We start from the raw sequence: 20,367 nt of genomic DNA on the forward strand, positions 1-20,367 counted from the left end.
ATAGTAGCACATTCTACAAGCCAGGACCTAGTACCCACCCCCTTGCCTATTTATAGACTTTTTCAGAAGGTCAGTTGCAGCAGGGATCTCAGGACAGAATCATCTGGTCTCGGACCTCCCATATATGTGATGCCCTCAGGACCACCTCTTGTTATTTTTGGGACCTCCTTCAGGGAAGCTGTAAAGAACAGGCACGCCAAGAAGTACCAGAGCCCTCTAGTGGCTCTGGTCCTGAGGTAGCAGTACTAGCCCATTCGTCCATGGTACAGTTTGTTCCTTTCTCAGTGGGCTAGACCAGTTCTTGGATTAGTCACATAAGCAATTGAGAGTCTCAGCTATAGCCCTTGAGTATGTTGCCTTAGACAAAATTAGCAAAGTTAGGGGCTAAACATCAAGGACTTCCTAACCTTGAGGAAGGACAGAAACCTCCTTTGGAAATCTCTCAGGGAGGCTTTCCTCTGGTTAAGGTAAAAGAGTCAAACCTGCCTAAAGATAAATGGATACAGATTACTTTACTTATAACCCACTAAGTTCAGGATCTTGCTAGCTAGATTCTTTACCTCATAATAAAGATTCTTCCAGGCCTTATTTAATAGTAGGCTCAAGCATTGTTAATAAAAACATTTATTTTGCATTTTATACAGAACAACCTGAAGTTTGCATCATGACTTGACATTTACCCAGGGGTTTACAGTGTGTCCAACTCAACAGTGTGGTTCTGGGACTGGGTATCCACACAAACACAGGCAGGAGTTTGGAGGAAAGATGGGGGCACAGCAGGAGTGTATCTCAATCCTTTCTCAAAGAAGAGGAAGTAGAGCATTCTGAGTTGCTGAAAACCTGTGCAAATGGGGCTTCTAAAACAAACATTGTACTGTGAGCTCTCAGGGAAAGGGAGGAAAAGGATATTGATAAATAAGGAGGCATTTTCTTGAGGCAGGGGACGAGGAGGGAGGTTTACTATTTTTAATGCCCTCAGCCCCAGTACCTGATAATCAGAGGAGACCATGTCCAATCTTGAATCAATTATCTGTTCAAAAAGAGGTGCTATTACCCTAGGGACAAGACCCTGAAAATATCATGCTGGTCATTCCTGAGTCCCTGTTCTATGCCCCACAGCATGTTAAAAGACAGGGGTTGGTGGCGGGTGGGGAGATCAGAGGATAGTGGCTTGTATTCTATGGAAGTAAAAAACTTAGTTCACATTAAGCACTGATAAAACCCAATGACTGGGCCCACAGATCTGAGAGGTCTCTAGCAGGGACCAAGAGGGGTGGTCCAGAACATCCTCAGCCTGAGGTGCAACAGGTGTAGAAAGTCTGGGAGGAGGAGGTGAGTATTAAAGTAATGGGAAACAGAACACTCCCAGACCTTAATTGGATAGTTTTTTAAAAAAGAAAACATTGGGTGCCAGTCACAACAAATGCCATGCCTTTATGGTCACTTGATAGTATAAAAAAATTGCCAAAGCACATCCAGCTAACCAACAGGTCTTGCTAGAAAGTGTTTGTGTGTATGGGAGAGTGCCAAGGGGCTTGGTACAGCTGACTATCCAACACGATTCCTATGGAAACAGAAGGGGCAGAGTCCTGGTTTGCTGGCTTATTGAGGGCTTGGCAGAGAAGAAGCTAAAGCTCCGAAGTGACTGCAGGTTCTCTGCAACTGGCTTTGACCCATGGAAACAGGAGGCAGATTCTCACTCTAGAGATAGTGAGGGGGCCAAACCTACTCATACCACAGGCATTAGTCCCCGTCATCCTCCAGGACCACCCCTGTGATGGGCAACTCATACCAGGCAGGGGAAGGGAGCTGATTAGGGAAGAAAGGATCATTTTTCATCTTTTAAAGTCTTAATTTATATTTTAACCTCAAACATATTATCAGTGCCTCAGATATAATTTAATCTTATGTCTTTAAAGGCCCCCTGAAACAAAAGTATACTTTTTATTTAGGCTTCCTCACTTTCTGGTAGTCACTTTCCCCCAGTCTCCAGTTTTACCCTGACTTAGAGTCCACAAACTTCATCAGACCCTCTGTACTCATGGACTTGGGCCTTTCTAGAGGGAAGCCTAAGGCTCGGCTCCAGATGAGCTGTGCCAGTACACCCAATGCTCGTGACACCCCAAACAGGACCGTGTAGTAATTCATCTCCGTCATGCCATAATACTGTAAGGTAGAAGAGAAAAAGGGTTTAAGGCAGAGGCAGAGACAGTGGCATGTACAAGTCCTGGGTGATAGAAACCTTAAAAGCTCAATTTTCTGTTTTTCTCCAAGGACTTAGCCCAGTCAACCTTAAATAGAAATGACACTGAGAAAAGTATAGCAATTGGGATTCTGAAAACAGAGCAACCCCAACCCTCGACCCTGTCATAGTCAACTTTATCAAAATGCTCTGTGAAGGAAGTCCTTGCTCTGACTAGGAGTTAACTGACTTTGTTCATGACAGATAACAATAGGGTTTGGTACAAATTAGAGGGAAAAGAGGGAAAGGAGGACTTACCTGGAGCAGCACCCCACTGTGAGCATCTACATTGGGCCAAGGATTCTTGGCTTTACCCTGCTCTAAGAGGACATTGGGCACAATCTTGTATAGCTGAGCAACCAACTTAAACATGGGGTCATTAGGCAGGTGTTTCAGAGCAAACTCTCGCTGACAGGTATATCGTGGATCAGTCTTCCTCAGTACCGCATGGCCATAGCCTGGAACAACCTGTAAAGAGTGAGGAAAAAAGATAGTATTCTCAGTAGAAATTCTTTTATTTTTTGAGACAGGATCTCACTCCTCTGTCACCCAGGCTGAAGTGCAATGGCATGATCACATCTCACGACAGCCTCGACCTCCCATGCTCAGGCAATCCTCCCACTTCAGCCTCCAGAGTAGCTGGGACCGCAGGTGCACACCAACACACCTGGCTTTTTTTTTTTTTTTTTTTGGTAAAGATGGGGTCTGGCCGGGTGCGGTGGCTCACGCCTGTAATCCTAGCACTTTGGGAGGCTGAGGTGGGCGGATGACCTGAGGTTGGGAGTTCGAGACTAGCCTGACCAACTGACCAACTCGGAGAAACCCCGTCTCTACTAAAAATACAAAATTAGCTGGGCATGGTGGTGCATGCCTGTAATCCCAGCTACGAGAGGGTGAGGCAGGAGAATCGCTTGAACCCGAGAGGCGGAGGTTGCAGTGAGCCAAGGTTGCACCACTGCACTCTAGCCTGGACAACAAGAGCGAGACTCTGTCTTTAAAAAAAAAAAAAAAAAAAAAAAAAGATTAGGGTCTATGTTGCTCAGGCTGGTCTCAAACTCCTGGGCTCAAGCGATTCACCCACCCTGGACTCCCAAAGTGCTGAGATTATAAGCGTGAGCCACCACACTCGACCTATTTAAAATCTTTTTTTAGAGACAGGGTCTTGCTATGTTGTCCTGGCTGGAGTGCAGTGGCTATTCACAGGAGTGATCTTGGCACACTTCAGACTTGAACTCCTGGCCTCAAGCAATCCTCTTGCCTCGGCCTCCCAAGTAGGCGGGACTACCGGTGCATGCCATTGTGCCCAACTAGAAATTCTGTTCTAAATTCTTCAAGGTAGATAAATGAAAAAAAAAAAAACCTCTAATTTAGGGACCTCTTTCATTCTTTTCTTCTTAATTCTTCCAAATTGCAGAACTTGGGTCTTGGTTTCTTTCCTAGTCATTAAGCATCTCTGCTTACCCGTCCCGAGTTGAGTGTGTTCCAGATGTAGTCTCGTAACTTCTCATCTGACACATCTTTGCCAACTTCCTTCTGCAGCTGTGTTAGCCAGACAAGCACTTCCTATGGGTAAGGTTTGGGAAAAAAGGGCATGTTAATACATATGCCAGGAGACAATGCCAAGATCAGAAACAAAGCATGGGGTAAGGAAAACATGTAGCAGGAAAATAAAAAAGAATAGTCTTACCTGATTTGCCAGTCCATGGAGAGGCCCTGCCAGCCCGTTCATGGCTGCTGCAAAGGACAGGTAAGGGTCTGAAAGGGCACTGCCCACCAAGTGGCTGGTATGGGCACTTACATTGCCACCCTCATGGTCACTGTGGGGAAGTAAGAAGGGAGAGCCAAGGGGAGAAAGAAGGGGCAGATTATGGAAACCTTGCTGTTCTCTTATTTGCCACTTACTAGCCTAGTTACGGGCTCATGCCAGCCTATAGCCAGTCAGTTACACCTAAGCTCTTATAAAAGACATCCTAATCTTGGCCAGGTGCGGTGGCCCACGCCTATAATCCTAGCACTTTGGGAGGCCGAGGCGGGCAGATCAAGAGTTCAAGAGATCAAGACCATCCTGGCCAACATGGTGAAACCCCATCTCTGCTAAAAATACAAAAATTAGCTGGGCATCATGGCACACACCTGTAGTCCCAGCTACTTGGGAGGCTGAGGCAGGAGAATCACTTGAACCTGGAGGTGGAGGTTGCAGTGAGCCAAGATTGCGCCACTGCACTCCAACCTGGCGACAGAGCAAGATTCCACCTCAAAAACAACAACAACAACAAGAACAACAAACATCCTAATCTCATTACCAGCTTTTGTTCACTCATCCACAGCTGGAGAGGTTACTGGCTGATGATGCCTGTATGCTCTGCTCCATGACTCCAACCTAGGTTTAATAGCAATGGCCCGAAGAGGGAGCTCCTGGAAAGCCGAAGGACTATCTAATGTGAGCAGCTAGTACCTTTTCCCAGCCAGAAGCACCATCTTATTCTCAGCATGGTTATGGTAATTTCTTTAGGCCTCTTGACCTTCCTTACTAGACCCTTTTCTTGCCTTGTATCATCCTTGATGCCACATTTCTGTCTTCTTGCTGCCTATCATCTGTTCTCAGAAGATGAGAACATAAAGGAGCTTTTAAAAAAATTTCCCAGTTGAGGCTCCTAGCTGCTGTGGTTGCTGGGTCTAGCTTACCTGTGGATGGTGAGGTACAGGCGCATGAGCTCAGTGAACTGAGAATCAGTATAGCCTAACATGTTGGTGAAATTGTGGGACCAGTCCAGATTAGAGTCAATGGCCCCAATACCGCTGCCTTCTCTGTAGAGATTTCGGTAGATCTTTGCTGCAATACAAGGTAGCTTTGCGATTAAATCCATAGAGTCTTCATAAATCAACTGACAGAAGAGGAGCAAGATGGAGAAAAAAAAAGGAATTATCAGCAAAGAAGAATTAGACAGGGATATTGTCTGTCCTCCATGAATTGGGGCTATTTGGGGTGATGGTCAGTTATATGATGGGTTGTTATATATTGAGTATGTCTGAAAGTAGAGAAAAATCATAACCATTTAATTGAATAACTATTATGACCCAGGCACTAAGTGATTTGTAATACTATCTAGTGTACACTAAAACATTATTCCCAATGCTTACTACTACAAAGTATATAATGACTGCCGTTTTAAAGATGAGCAAACTAAGGCTCATAGTATTAGGTTAAATGCCAAAGTCAGGTTTGAACTCTGATATGGTTTTTTGAGATGGAGTTTCACTCTTGTTACCCGGGTTGGAGTGCAATGGTGCAATCTTAGCTCACTGCAACCTCCACCTCCCAAGTTCAAGTGATTCTCCTGCCTCAGCCTCCCAAGTAGCTGGGATTACAGGCATGTGCCACCACGCCCAGCTAATTTTGTATTTTTAGTAGAGACGGGGTTTCTCCATGTTGGTTAGCCTAGTCTAGAAACTCCTGAACTCAGGTGATCTGCCTCCCTTGGCCTCCCAAAGTGCTCGGATTACAGGTGTGAGCCACCATGCCTGGCCCTCTGATATGTTTAATCATGATCTTTTTCACTACACCATGACTTTACATTCACTGTGTTAAGACACTAGGTTTTATAGCCAGGTATGGTGGCTCACGCCTATAATGCCAGCACTTTGGAAGCCTGAGGCTCGCAGATCACTTAAGGTCAGGAGTTCAAGACCAGCTTGGCCAACATGGTGAAACCCTGTCTCTTCTAAAAATACAAAACATGAGACAGGCGTGGTACGGGCAGGCACCTATAATCCAGCTACTCCAGAGACTGAGGCAGGAAAATTGCTTGAACCCGGGAGGTGGAAGTTGCAGTGAGCCGAGATTGCGCCACTGCACTTCAGCCTGGACCACAGAGCGAGACTGTCTCAAAAAAAAAAAAAAAAAAAAAAAAAAAAAGGCCAGGCACGGTGGCTTACGCCTGTAATCCCAGCACTTTGGGAGGCCAAGGCGAGCAGATTACGAGGTCAGGAGATCGAGACCATCCTGGCTAACACGGTGAAACCCCATCTCTACTAAAAATACAAAAAATTAGCCGGGTGTGTTGGCAGGTGCCTGCAGTCCCAGCTACTCGGGAGGCTGAGCCAGGAGAATGGCCTGAACCTGGGAGGTGGAGCTTGCAGTGAGCAGAGATCGTGCCACTGTACTCCAGCCTGGGTGACAGAGCGAGACTCCATCTCAAAAGAAACAAAACAAAACAAAACAAAACAAAAAACCACTAGGTTTTAATAATGAATTCTATATTCCATCTTTCAAAGAAAATTCACTGTATATGCCAAGGATCAAACAGTGATATTCAATTGTTATTTAATAACAAAGGCTTCCTTTTATTTTTTTTGGAGATGGAGTCTTGCTCTATCGCCCACGCTGGAGTGCAGTGGTGTGATCCTGGCTCACCACAACCTCCACTTCGCGGGTTCAAGCGATTCTCCTGCCTCAGCCTCCTGAGTAGCTGCGATTACAGGATGTGCCACTATGCCCGGCTTAATTTTGCATTTTTAGTAGAGGGGGGTTTCACCATGTTGGTCAGGCTAGTCTCACACTCCTGACCTCAGGTGATCCGCCCGCCTTGGCCGCTCAAAGTTCTGGGATTACAGGCGCGAGCCACCGCGCCCGGTGAAGTTTCCATTCTTTAAGCACTTACTATGCAACAGGTACTGTGCTAGTTATATTATTTGCAGTATTACCTTTTCTGTTCTTACAATAATCCTGTAAGGTTACATATACCTCTTTTTATAGATGAGGAAATCGGGGCTTAGCTAAGTTACCTTGTACAAGGTCACCCATGTAGCCAAGAAGCATTACCTAGCTTACATTATTAACTCATATCACATTTAGTTTTTGAGACGGAGTCCTGCCCTGTCGCCCACGCTGGAGTCCTATGGCACGATCTCAGCTCACTGTAACCTTCACCTCCTGGGTTCAAGCAATTCTTGTGCCTTGGCCTTCTGAGTAGCTGGGATTACAGGTATGCACCACCATGCCTGGCTAATTTTTTGTATCTTTAGTAGAGACAGGGTTTCACCATATTGGTGAGGCTGGTCTCGATCTCCTGACCTCAGGTGATCCACCGCACCCGGCCCATGCCACTTTTTAAAAAGTTGATAAACAGGCCAAGCATGGTGGCTCACGCCTGTAATCCCAGAACTTTGGGAGGCTGAGGCGTGCGGATCACGAGGTTAACAGATCGAGATCATCCTGGCCAATAAGGCAAAACCCTGTGTCTACTAAAAATACAAAAATTAGCTGGGCGTGGTGGTGTGCACCTGTAGTCCTAGCTACTCAGGAGGCCAAGGCAGGAAAATTGCTTGAACCCAGGAGGCGGAGGTTGCAGTATGCTGAGGTCATGCCACTGCACTGCAGCCTGAGCGACAGAGTGAGACTCTGTCTCAAAAAAAAAAGAAGTTGGTAAATAAAAAGCGTATATTTTTGGTTTGTTTTATTTTGAGACAAAGTATTTTGAGACAGAGTCTCGCTCTGTCACCCAGGCTGGAGTGCAGTGGTGCTATGTTGGCTCACTGCAACCTCTGCCTCCCAGGTTCAAGCGATTCTCCCACCTCAGCTTCCCGAGTAGTTGGGATTACAGGTGTGCACCACCACGCCCAGCTAATTTTTGTATTTTTTTGTAGAGATGGGGTTTCGCCATGTTGGCCAGGCTGGTCTTGAACTCCTGACCTCAAGTGATCTGCCTGCCTTGGTCTCCCAAAGTGCTGGAATTACAAGCATGAGTCTCCACGCCTGGCCTACTAGCAAAACTTGATCTGTCAGCTACTTCAAAAATTTGATTAAATTCAACAGCTTAAGGTTACTTCACAATTAAACAGCTGGTTGCATCAGAGCAATCAATCTCCTTGTTCTGAGTGACCTTAAGTCAATTAGATGCCTAGAAGCTAAACTCTTTCAACTCAAGAGATTATACTGTTCATCTAGAGTTAATGGAAATTATTATAGAAGAAATGTTCTGTGCAGAAGATCATCCTCTTAAGGTATATGTAAAAAAACTCCTTAAAAGCTCAAGAAGGCTGGGCACCATGGCTCACTCCTATAATCCCAGCACTTTGGGAGGCTGAGGCAGGCAGATCACAAGGTCAGGAGTATCTCAACATAGATGAGGCCATATGCCTCATGCCTGGCCAACATAGTGAAACATAGTGAAACTCTGTCTCTACTAAAAATACAAAAATTAGGCCGGGTGCGGTGGCTCAGGCCTGTAATCCCAGCACTTTGGGAGGTGAAGGTGGGTGGATCACAAGGTCAGGAGTTCAAGACCATCTTGGCTAACATGGTGAAACCCCAACTCTTCTAAAAATACAAAAAATTAGCCGGGCATGGTGACAGGCGCCTGTAGTCCCAGCTACTCGAGAGTCTGAGCAGAAGAATCACTTGAACCTGGGAGGCGGAGCTTGCAGTGAGCAGAGATCGCGCCACTGCACTCCAGCCTGGGTGACAGAGCGAGACTCCATCTCAAAAAAAAAAAAACCCACCAAAATTAGCCAGGCGTGGTAGTGCACGCCTGTAGTCCCAGCTACTGGGGAGGCTGAGGCTGAAGAATTGCTTGAACCCAGAAGGCAGAGGTTGTGGTGAGCTGAGATTGCACCACTGCACTCCAGCCTGGGCAACAGAGTGAGACTCCATCTCAAAAAAAAAAAAAAAAAAAAAAGGTGGCGGGCATGGTGGCTCACACCTGTAATCCCACATCCCAGCATTTTGGGAAGAGGTGGGCGAATCACCTGAGTTCAGGAGTTCTAGACCAGCGTAGCCAACATGGTGAAACCCTGTCTCTACTAAAAACACAAAAATTAGCCAGGAATGGGGGTGTGCACCTGTAATGCCAGCCAGGCATGGGGGTATGTGCCTGTAAGTCCTTGTTATTTGGGAGGCTGAGGCAGGAGGATCACTTGAGTCCAGGAGTTCGAGGTTACAGTGAGCTATGATCATGCCACTGCATCCTGGCCTGGGTGATTAGAGAGAGACCTATTTCTAAAAAAATAAAAATAAAAACAGCCAGGCGCGGTGGCTCATGTGCCATTTCACTCCAGCCTGGGTGACAGAGCAAGACTCCATTTCAAAAAAATAAAATAAATAAATATAAAGAAAAAGAGGCCGGGCACGGTGGCTCATGCCTGTAATCCCAGCACTTTGGGAGGCCGAGACGGGTGGATCACGAGGTCAGGAGATCGAGACCATCCTGGCTAACACGGTGAAACCTCGTCTCTACTAAAAATACATTTAAAAAAATGAGCCAGGCGTGGTGGCGGGCGCCTGTAGTCCCAGCTATACGGGAGGCTGAGGCAGGAGAATGGTGTGAACCCGGGAAGCGGAGCTTGCAGTGAGTGGAGATCGCGCCACTGCACTCCAGCCTGGGTGACAAAGCAAGACTCCGTCTCAAAAAAAAAAAAATATATATATATACACACACACACACACATATATACACACATATATATATACACACACACACACATACATATATACATATATATAAAGAAAAACAAAATGAAAAGCAAAATATTAAGATTATATGACCTTTTGTACCTGCTAATGTGTGCAGGTACAAATATACACATTCACACCACCTAAAGCATTTATAAATAAGCCTTTATAAACAAATGCTTTAGGTGGTGTGAATGTGTATATTTTGCATCATTCTGATACCAACTCCCTAATGCCAACCAAGTTAATATCAATTTTAAATGCTGTCTTCCTCAACTGCAAATACAATTCTCTATACACAGTTGGTGCCGAATTAATATTGACCAACCAAATGAATCTAGATTTGCCAAGGACCCAAGGGGGTTGCATCAGAGTAGCGGATCATGCTCTTCTGTGTTTTGCACCACAGTGAACTCTTTAGGGCCATCTTGGTGGCTGGCACCTCCTGGCCAAAAAGCATTTAATGTACCTGCTTTGTAAAAAGAAAATTTTCTGTTCCTATACTACCTATCTCCAAATAAGAAGCAAAAGAAAATGGTGCATCCTCCTGTAAACCTAGCCAGATCAATTGTACTTTTACCCAGTGTTTCTGAGTTTGTGGGCTCCTAGAAGAGGATGGAAGGAATTATGTACTATGCAGTGGGATAAGAAACAATCTTTCCATACCCCAACCAGAGTTTTAAACTATTGACACTTCATTTTCAGAGAATAAAGCTCATTTGTTTCTGGATCTGGAGCCTATTCCAGGGATACTAACCACTCTACCACCCCTCATGTATATCTTAGGTTGGCTAGCCGAGAACATGACTGATTGGCATTAGTCCTCCTAGACTCCAGAGTTGGAAGTAATTGCTGTTCTCCCAACTTGTAAGATTTCTCAAAGTTTTCCGTATTTGAAGAAGATGGGGAAGGAAAGTGACCCTCTGGCGCTAGTGTTGAGACTGCTCTGTGAAACCTTCCTCAGGGACCCTGCAGTTAAGTCACATCCTTTTCTTTTCTTGTTTTTTTCCTTTTTTATGTACAGATGGGATCTTGCTATGTTGCCCAGGCTGATCTCAAACCCCTGGCCTTAAGCAATCCTCCCAACTCAGCCTCGTGAGTCACTGAGATTATAGGTGTGAGCCACCTACCTAGGTCTCTTTTCTGTTTCAACAGCCCTGTGTACATACCTCTGTTACAGCAAGACTATGGAATTTTTTTTTAGATGGAGTCTCACTCTGTCACCTAGGCTGAAGTGCAGTGGTGCAATCTCGGCTCACTGAAACCTCTACCTCCCGGGTTCAAGTGATTCTTCTGCCTCAGCCTCCTGAGTAGCTGGGATTACAGGCGGCCGCCATCACGCCCCGCTAATTTTTGTATTTTTTTTTTTTTTTTTTTTGAGACGGAGTCTTGCTCTGTAGCCCAGGCTGGAGTGCAGTGGCCGGATCTCAGCTCACTGCAAGCTCCGCCTCCCGGGTTTGCGCCATTCTCCTGCCTCAGCCTCCTGAGTAGCTGGGACTACAGGCGCCCGCCACCTCGCCCCGCTAGTTTTTTGTATTTTTAGTAGAGACGGGGTTTCACCGTGTTAGCCAGGATGGTCTCGATCTCCTGACCTCGTGATCCGCCCGTCTCGGCCTCCCAAAGTGCTGGGATTACAGGCTTGAGCCACCGCGCCCGGCTAATTTTTGTATTTTTAGTAGAGATGGGGTTTCATCATATTGGCCAAACTGGCCTTGAACTCCTGACCTTGTGATCCGCCCGCCTTGGCCTCCCAAAATGGGATTATAGGCATGAGCCACTGTGCCCGGCCGACTATGGAATTTTAATAATTTCTTTTTTTACACATATGTCAGACTAACCAAACAAACAGTCTTGGTGATAGAAACCATACTCTACTCAGCTTTGTAATTCCAACAACTGACAAAAAACAAGCCTCCAGTGAAAATTCGTTAAGTTAGTTTCTGATTAACTCAGAGGTAATTTTTCTAAAGATTCTATATTTTTTTTCCTTCCCTTCACACTCAAGTCCTTTGACTCCCCATCACACACGGATCACCCCACCCAAACTTCCTACCTCCCAGTACTTGGTTCGGCTGATACCCTCTGCATATGCTCGGGCAAAGTTACTTTCACTGTTGAGGGCTGTAACGGCTGCACTGAGCTGAGACATGGGGTGTAGATTGGTGGGAAAGTTGTCCAGCATGGTGACCACATGGGAAGGCAGAGCTGCCCTCTTTGCCCACTCTTTTGAGAGCCAAGATACCTGTGGAAAAAGAGAGTGCTCAGAACACCAGAAAGGACAAGGAAGGAGAAAAATAAAAAAGGACAGCAACATCTGAGTAAAAAAAACCCAGGACAGTTGAATCCAATCCATTTACATAGCAGAACTCTGCTCTGATTTCTTCCCCTCACTACGCATCTCTATAAATGTTGGATCAGCATTAAGTGTCTGAGATTAGAGAAAGGCAAAGAAGGGGAATGAGAAGAGCTAATAACAACTTTCTGCTTTACCTGTTCCTCTGTTGGGATCTGTCCAGTTACCAGCAGCCAAAATAAGCCCTCAGGCAGGGGTTCTTCCCCACCCTTAGCCTTGGGTAGCAGTTTCTGGCATTCAGGGATACTAAAGCCTCGGAAACGGATGCCCTTGAGAGAAGAGAATTACAACTCAAGTTTATAGAAGTCACACAACTGACTGGTCTTACTCATCAGGCCTTACAAGTTAGAGCAGAACTTTTTTGTAGACATGGGGTCTTGCTATGTTGCTCAGACTGGTCCCAATCTTCTGACCTCAAGCAGTTCTCCACCTTGGCCTCCCAAAGTGTTAGGATTACAGGGGCAAGCCACCATGCCTAGCCCAGAATTTTTTTTTTTTTCCCGAGGTGGAGTCTCGCACTGTTACCCAGGCTGGAGTGCAGTGGCGCGATCTCGGCTCACTGCAAACCCCACCTCCTGGGTTCACGCCATTCTCCTGCCTCAGCCTCCTGAGTAGCTGGGACTACAGGCGCCTGCCACCACGCCTGGCTAATTTTTTGTATTTTTTGTAGAGACAGGGTTTCACCATGTTAGCCAGGACGGTCTTGACCTCCTGACCACGTGATCTGCCCACCTCAGCCCCTCAAAGTGCTGGGATTACAGGCGTGAGCCCCCGCGCCCGGCCCAGAACAGAACTTTTAAAGCTTAAATCTTCACATAACTTACCTCTGGTTTTGTACTTTTATTTTTATTAGTTGATATATTTAAAAGGTAAACTTGTTCTTCAATTATTCCATACATATGTCTTCTCTACCTTCCAATATATGAAGCTAGGTGCTCTGTTTTGTGCTTACCCTTATTGGTCCAATCCACGGTTTGCATATTTGCACAAACTCAATGATTATTAGTAATTGATATGAAAATGTCTTACCTCATCAGGATCAAGAACGGATGTTTCATAGACCAATCCCTTCATGCCTCTCATGCCACCATACATCTAGAGGATGAAGAAAAAAGGGAAAAAAAAAAAAGAAAAAAAGAGGCTGTGGCTAGCAATCAGAATGATTCAGGCTAGAACTTGTTAGAACTTCATGGGATCTGGGAGAGAAAATTTATTCTTTGACTTGTAAGACTTCATTTGGTGAGAGATGTCTGAGGAGTCAGCTTACTAAAGAATTAAACTTTGTGGCCAGGCACAGTGGCTGACACCTGTAATCCCAGCACTTTAGGAAGCTGAGGCAGGTGGATTACCTGAGGTCAAGAGTTTGAGATTAGCCTGGCCAACATGGTGAAACCATGTCTCCACTAAAAATAAAAAATTAGCAGGCATGGTGGTATGTGCCTGTAATCCCAGCTACTTGGGAGGCTGAGGCAGGAGAATCGCTTGAACCCAGGAGGCAGAAGTTGCAGTAAGCCAAGATCACACCATTGCATTTCAGCCTGGGTGACAAGAGCAAAACTCCATCTCAAAAAAAAAAAAAAAAAAAAAGAGAGAGAGAAAAAAAAGAAACTTTGTGGCCAGCTGCAGTGGGGCTCATGCTTGTAATCCCAGCACTTTGGGAGGCTGAGGAGGAGGGAGGATCACTAGAGCCTCTCACAGAGTCTCACTGTCACTCAGGCTGGAGTGCAGTGGCGCAATCACAGCTTATTGCAGCCTTGACTTGCAGGCTCAGGTGATCCACCCACTTCAGCCTCCTGAGTAGCAGGGATTACAGGAACGTGCCACCATGTCCGGCTAATTTTTTGTATTTATTATTATTATTTTTTAAAGAAACGGAGTTTAGGCCGGTCACAGTGGCTCACGCCTGTAATCCTGGCACTTTGGGAGGCTGAGGTGGGCAGATCATGAGGTCAGGATATCGAGACCATCTTGGCCAACATGGTGAAACCCCATCTCTACTAAAGATACAACAATCAGCTGGGCGTTTGTGGCGCGTGCCTGTAATCCCAGCTACTCGGGAGGCTGAGGCAGGAGAATCACTTGAACCCGGAAGGCAGAGGTTGTAGTGAGCTAAGATCATGCCACTGCACTCCAGCCTGGTGACACAGTGAGATTCCGTCTCAAAAAAATAAAAAATATAAAAAAAAAAAAAACAAAGAAATGGGGTTTTGCCAGCCATATTGCCCAAGCTGATCTTTTTTTTTTTTTTCCCAGATGGAGTCTCACTCTGTTGCCCAGGCTGGAGTGCAATGGCGCAATCTCGGCTCACTACAACCTCTGCATCCTGGGTTTAAGCGATTTTCCTGCCTCAGGCTCCTGAGTAGTTGGGATTACAGTTGCCTGCCACTACGCCCAGCTAATTTTTATATTTTTAGTAGAGACAGAGTTTCACCATGTTGGCCAGGCTGCTCTCGAACTCCTGACCTCAGGTGAGCTGCCCGCCTCGGCCTCCTAAAGTGCTGGGATTACAGGCATGAGCCACTGCACCAGGCCTGGAAATGAAATTTTTTAAGTTGAGAAATCACTATCTTTCTTTTTTTTTTTGTTTTGGAGATAGGGTCTCCCTCTGTTGCCCAGGCTATATAGTACAGTGGCATAATCATGGCTCACTGCAGCCCTGAACTCTTGGGCCCAAGCAATCCTCCTGCCTCTGCCTTCCCAGTAGCTGGGACTACAGGGGCATCCCACCATCTCTCGCTAATTTTAAAAATTTTTCTTTCATAAAGATGGTATCTCCCTTTGTTGATCGAGCTGGTTAACTCCCCGCCTCAAGTGATTCTCCATCTGCAGCCTCCCAAAATGCTGAGATAATAGGCATGAGCCATCGCGCCCAGTCACTATCTGTAATATTTCTGTCTGTGTTTGATTCCTTTTCTTATTGTATTTCACTTTTTTCCTCCTGCCCACTCAACCACTCCCCAACATACCCTACCCTCAAATTCCAACCAATCAAAGCAAACACAATGAGTTCTATTCTAGGAGAAGGGGATGGAGACCAATAAGCTAAAAACTGTTGAGAAACTATCACCTGAGCTGCTCAGAGTCTGAAGGATAGGGAAAAGTCATCCTAAAGCTGTCCTACAGGGCCTGTGGGACAGAATGCTTTTGAATAGTCAGTGGGGAGAATGGTACTTTTGTTGAAGCACATTACAGAGCTACTTTTCCTAGCCAAAGTCACACAACCCTTACCATGTCCACAGTGATTTGGCCCACCACCGTCTTGCCATGTTGCTGCCTGAAGGTCTTAATTCTGGCCTGCTCCTTAGGTATCAGGTCAGCCAATATGTCTTTCAAATTCTAAAAAGAAAAATAGAAGGGCTAAGCAATGGTCTAAAAGTTTATTAGATTTCCTACAAAGTAGGTGTGTGAAGAATTTGCTTTTTAGAGCTGACTTTATCTGCCAGGGAAGTCTGGCCAACTACTCTGCATAAATGCGGGTAAAATAGTAGGCAGGTGGAGGAAGGAATGAACAGTTAATGTTTAATGGGACAGTTTCTCAGTTTGGGCAGATAAAAGTTCTGGAGATGGATGGTTGCACAATAATGTTAACATATTTACTGCCACTGAACCATATACTTAAAAATGATTAAAATGGTAAATTTTATGTTATGTATATTTTACACTATTAAAACATTTAAAAGAATTAGGCAAACGTATTGATATTCCCATCTCACTATACCATTCAGTAAATTATTTCTTAAATAGTAGTATAATAATAATAGCAGCTATAACAATAACAATAATAATAAACACTCCCAGGAAATACTCAGGATAATAACAGGCCAGGTGGTTGCCAAATCCTCTGCCCCAAGGTCAGGCTGGCCCCAGTGATTCTTATTCTTAAGTCTTCTTTTCCAAACCTTACCGTAGAGGAAGCACTGGCATGCCGGGCTGCAAGAACAAGACAAGATGCATTCTGCAAAGCAAAAAAGAAAACCTTACATAACTGTTACCCCTCCCTCCTTTGTATTAACAAGAAGGAGTTACAGTGACTCAACCTCTCTCTTCATCTTAGCCTCTTAGGGCAGTTTGACACAAGAAGCTGTAAAAGGCCCCGAACAGTTTGGAAGGAGTTACCACTATGGAGACAGCAGGAGGTTTAACACTGCTTTTTTTCATCTATAGCTTCACTAGCATTCCTTGAAGACAGTCTCTTTCCCATCATCTGGGTTCCACAGCAGAGCAGTTGTCAATATTTTTGAGTGACTCCAAGGAAAACGAACGAAGAGACTGAGCAATTACTTAACACTGCTGTTAAGATCTCTCCTGCACCTGGTCTTTTGGCGGCACTTCAACCTCTCTAGTCTGGGAAAGACCACAGGCAGAGGGCAGCCGTTCACAACGGTACTTCTGACCCTCCTGGAAACAGCACAAAGATTATCTACAAAGAAGCTGACAGAAGACTACTCATTAGCAGAAATGGAAACTTACAAAGTTTCTAAGAGTGTCAAAAGAAAATAATTAGTTTGGCTGGGTGCGGTGGCTCATGCCTGTAATCCCAGCACTTTGGGACGCTGAGGTGGGTGGATCACCTGAGGTCAGGAGTTCAAGACCAGCCTTGCCAACATGGTGAAACCTGTCTCTACTAAAAATACAAAAATTAGCCAGCTGTGGTATGGGCGGGCACCTGTAATCCCAGCTACTCAGGAGGCTGAGGTGGGAGAATGGCTTAAATCTGGGAGGCAGAGGTTGCAGTGAGCCAAGATTGCGCCATTGCACTCCAGCCTGGGCAAATGAGCAAGACTCTGTCAAAAAAAAAAAAAAAAAAAAAAGAGACACTCTTGTTGCCCAGACTGGAGTACAATGGCATGATCTCAGCTCACCGCAACCTCTGCCTTCTGGGTTCAAGCGATTCTCCTGCCTTAGCCTCCCTAGTAGCTGGGATTACAGGCATGCACCACCACGCCCGGCTAAATTTTTTTTGTATTTTTAGTAGAGATAGGGTTTCACCATGTTGGCCAGGCTGGTCTCAAACTCCTGACCTCAGGTGATCCGCCTGCCTCGGCCTCTCAAAGTGCTGGGATTACTGGCATAAGCCACCGCACTAGGCCATACACCAACTTTGAAATAAGATGACCAATTAGGTTACTAACTAGGAATACGGCCTGAGGCAAGGAAATTAATTTTTCTGTAGTAGATTTTGAAAACAAATTGAGATAATCATATCAAGCCTAAGTTTTCTGCTCTATAAAATGGTTCTAATACCACACACCTTACAGAATAGTCCCATGATAATTAAATTACAGTGGACATAAAAGTGCTTTGCAAACTTAGAAGATTACACACAGAAATAAACTAATCCTGGAGCAAGGCTGCACCTGTCATCCTTTTGTCAAAAGGCCAGAGATACCTTTTCTAGTAACTACTGCACTGCTCTCTGTGTAGAAAATTGCTACCTGCCTGGGGTGAGAGTTCTATAGGGTTGAAGGCTTTTTAGAATTTTTTTTTTTTTTTTGAGATGGAGTCTCACTCTGTCACCCACACTGGAGTGCAGTGGTGTGATCTCGGCTCACTGCAAACTCTGGCTCCTGAGTTCAAGTGATTCTCGTGCCTCAGCTTCCTGAGTAGCTGGAATTATAGGCACGCGCCACCATGCTTGGCTAATTTTTGTATTTTTAGTAGGGACAGAGTTTCATCATGTTGTCTAGGCTGGTCTCAAACTCCTGACATCTGGTGATATGCCTACCTCGGCCTCCCAGATTTTTAGAATTTTTAAAATTTAGTTCCCCTATTTCTGCTGGGGCGGAGAGGAGGACTGAAAAGAGGCCCTTCAGAAAGGTCACTCTTTCCCCTAGGCTGGAATATAGTGGCATGTTCACAGTTCACTGTAGCCTTGAATTCCTGGGCTCAAGTGATACTCCCACCTCAGCCTCCTGAGTAGCTGGGACTACAGGCGCACATCACCAAGCCCGGCTAATTAAAAAAAAAAAAAATTTGTAGAAATGGGGTCTTGCTATGTTGCCCAGGCTGGTCTCCAGTGGTCCTGGGCTCAAGTGATCCTCCATTCTCAGCCTCCCAAATGCTGGGATTACAGGTATGCAACACCGCACCCCGCCAGAAAAGATTACCTTTTTTTTTTTTTTTTTTTTGAGACGGAGTCTCACTCTGTCTCCCAGGCTGGAGTGCAGTGGCCGGATCTCAGCTCACTGCAAGCTCCGCCTCCCAGGTTCACACCATTCTCCTGCCTCAGCCTCCCGAGTAGCTAGGACTACAGGCGCTGCCACCTCGCCCGGCTAGTTTTTTGTATTTTTTAGTAGAGACGGGGTTTCACCGTGTTAGCCAGGATGGTCTCGATCTCCTGACCTCGTGATCCACCCGTCTCGGCCTCCCAAAGTGCTGAGATTACAGGCTTGAGCCACCCAAAGATTACTTTTAAAAGAATCAATCCAAAGGAAATTCAGAGAGCACAGACCAAGCCAGTATGTTCCTAAAGCAAAGGAGGAACACCTCAACTAGTTACCAGGGCTGTCCTTAACTCCTTTTCTTAACTTCCTAAAGAGTCTCCTCTTTCTTTTTTTTTTTTTTTTTTTTTTTTTGAGACGGAGTCTCGCTGTGTCTCCCAGGCTGGAGTGCAGTGGCGTGATCTCGGCTCACTGCAAGCTCCGCCTCCTGGGTTCACGCCATTCTCCCGCCTCAGCCTCCCAAGTAGCTGAGACTACAGGTGCCCGCCACCACGCCCGGCTAGTTTTTTGTATTTTTAGTAGAGACGGGGTTTCACCATGTTAGCCAGGATAGTCTCGATCTCCTGACCTCGTGATCCACCCGCCTCGGCCTCCCAAAGTGCTGGGATTACAGGCTTGAGCCACCGCGCCCGGCCAAGAGTCTCCTCTTTCTTATTGAGGATCATTTGAGCAAGAAATAGGCAGCACAAACAGCCCTTCACAGCCCTTACACCCTACATGGGCAAATAGGAAGCTGAACCCAGCACTGAAGATGTAACTTTGCTCGTTCTTTCTTTCTCTCTTTTTTTCTTTTCCTTTCTTTCACAAAAAAAGTGGGCAAAGAAAACATGCTAATAACTTCAAACTATTGTTCTACAGAGTTAACCTTGTTTAAGCTATTCCACAGTTTAAAGTCCCACAGATTCTCTATTATAGAGGCCCCTTGTCCCAGAGACTGCATCAGCCCAGCAGGAGACCTTTTAATTGTGGGTGGTTGTTTGCTGTGGTGATTTTTAAAAAATTATATATTTTAAACTTTTTTTTTTATAGAGACAGGGGTCTTGCTATATTGTCCTGGCTGGTTTCGAACTCCTGGGCTCAAACAGTCCTCCTACTACCTCAGTCTCCCTTAGTGCTGAGATTACAGGCATGAGCCGCTGCAACCAGCTGACTTTCTGTTTTGTTTTGAGACAGCATCTTGCTCTGTTGCCCAGGCTCAGTGCAGTGGCTTGATCTCAGCTCCCTGCAACCTCCGCCTCCCAGGTTCAAGCGATTCTCCTGCCTCAGCCTCTCGAGTAGCCAGGATTACAGGCACCTGCCACCATGCCCAGCTAATTTTTATAGTTTTTTAGTAGAGACAGGGTTTCACCACGTTGGCCAGGCTGGTCTCAAACTCCTGACCTCAAATGATCTACTTGCCTCAGCCTCCTAAAGTGCTGAGAATACAGGAATGAGCCAAAGTGCCCGGCAGATTTTCTGTTTTTGTTTGTTTGTTTTTGAGAAGGAGTCTCACACTGCAACCCAGGCTGGAGTGCAATGGCACAATCTTGGCTCACTGCAACCTCTGTCTCCTGGGTTCATGCGATTCTCCTGCCTCAGCCCCCTGAGTAGCTAAGATTACAGGTGCACACGTGGCCGGGCGCGGTGGCTCAAGCCTGTAATCCCAGCACTTTGGGAGGCCGAGGCGGGTGGATCACGAGGTCAGGAGATCGAGACTATCCTGGCTAACATGGTGAAACCCCGTCTCTACTAAAAATACAAAAAACTAGCCGGGCGTGGTGGCGGGCACCTGTAGTCTCAGCTACTTGGGAGGCTGAGGCGGGAGAATGGCGTGAACCCGGGAGGCGGAGCTTGCAGTGAGCCGAGATCACGCCACTGCACTCCAGCCTGGGAGACACAGCGAGACTCCGTCTCAAAAAAAAAAAAAAAAAAAAAAAAAAAGATTACAGGTGCACACCAACACACCCGGCTAATTTTTTGTATTTTTAGTAGAGATGGAGTTTCACTATGTTGGCCAGACCGGTCTTGAACTTCTGACCTCGTGATCCATCCACCTCGGCCTCTCAAAGTGCTGGAATTACAGGTATGAGCCACCACGCCCAGCTCAGACTTTCTATTTTTA

At 45.9% G+C, this 20,367-nt stretch overlaps 1 protein-coding gene across 3 annotated transcripts in view; it reads right to left on the reverse strand.

Moving 5' to 3' along the window:
- Positions 1–606: 606 nt before the first annotated feature.
- Positions 607–20,367, reverse strand: part of CS (citrate synthase) — a 30,900-nt gene continuing 11,139 nt past the window's right edge. For all 3 annotated transcript variants that reach the window (XM_015151991.3, XM_077954530.1, XM_028829611.2), the window contains 10 exons: positions 15,950–16,000; positions 15,274–15,381; positions 13,075–13,140; positions 12,183–12,314; positions 11,746–11,934; positions 4,928–5,127; positions 3,930–4,059; positions 3,704–3,805; positions 2,501–2,710; positions 607–2,166 (listed from right to left, as the gene is read on the reverse strand). In XM_015151991.3, the coding sequence (XP_015007477.1) occupies positions 1,996–2,166; positions 2,501–2,710; positions 3,704–3,805; positions 3,930–4,059; positions 4,928–5,127; positions 11,746–11,934; positions 12,183–12,314; positions 13,075–13,140; positions 15,274–15,381; positions 15,950–16,000 (1,359 nt within the window). In that variant the 3' untranslated portion in view covers positions 607–1,995. The remainder of the gene's footprint in view (positions 2,167–2,500; positions 2,711–3,703; positions 3,806–3,929; positions 4,060–4,927; positions 5,128–11,745; positions 11,935–12,182; positions 12,315–13,074; positions 13,141–15,273; positions 15,382–15,949; positions 16,001–20,367) is intronic.

Source organism: Macaca mulatta, chromosome 11, assembly GCF_049350105.2.
Source record: "Macaca mulatta isolate MMU2019108-1 chromosome 11, T2T-MMU8v2.0, whole genome shotgun sequence".
Lineage (NCBI taxonomy): Eukaryota > Metazoa > Chordata > Mammalia > Primates > Cercopithecidae > Macaca > Macaca mulatta.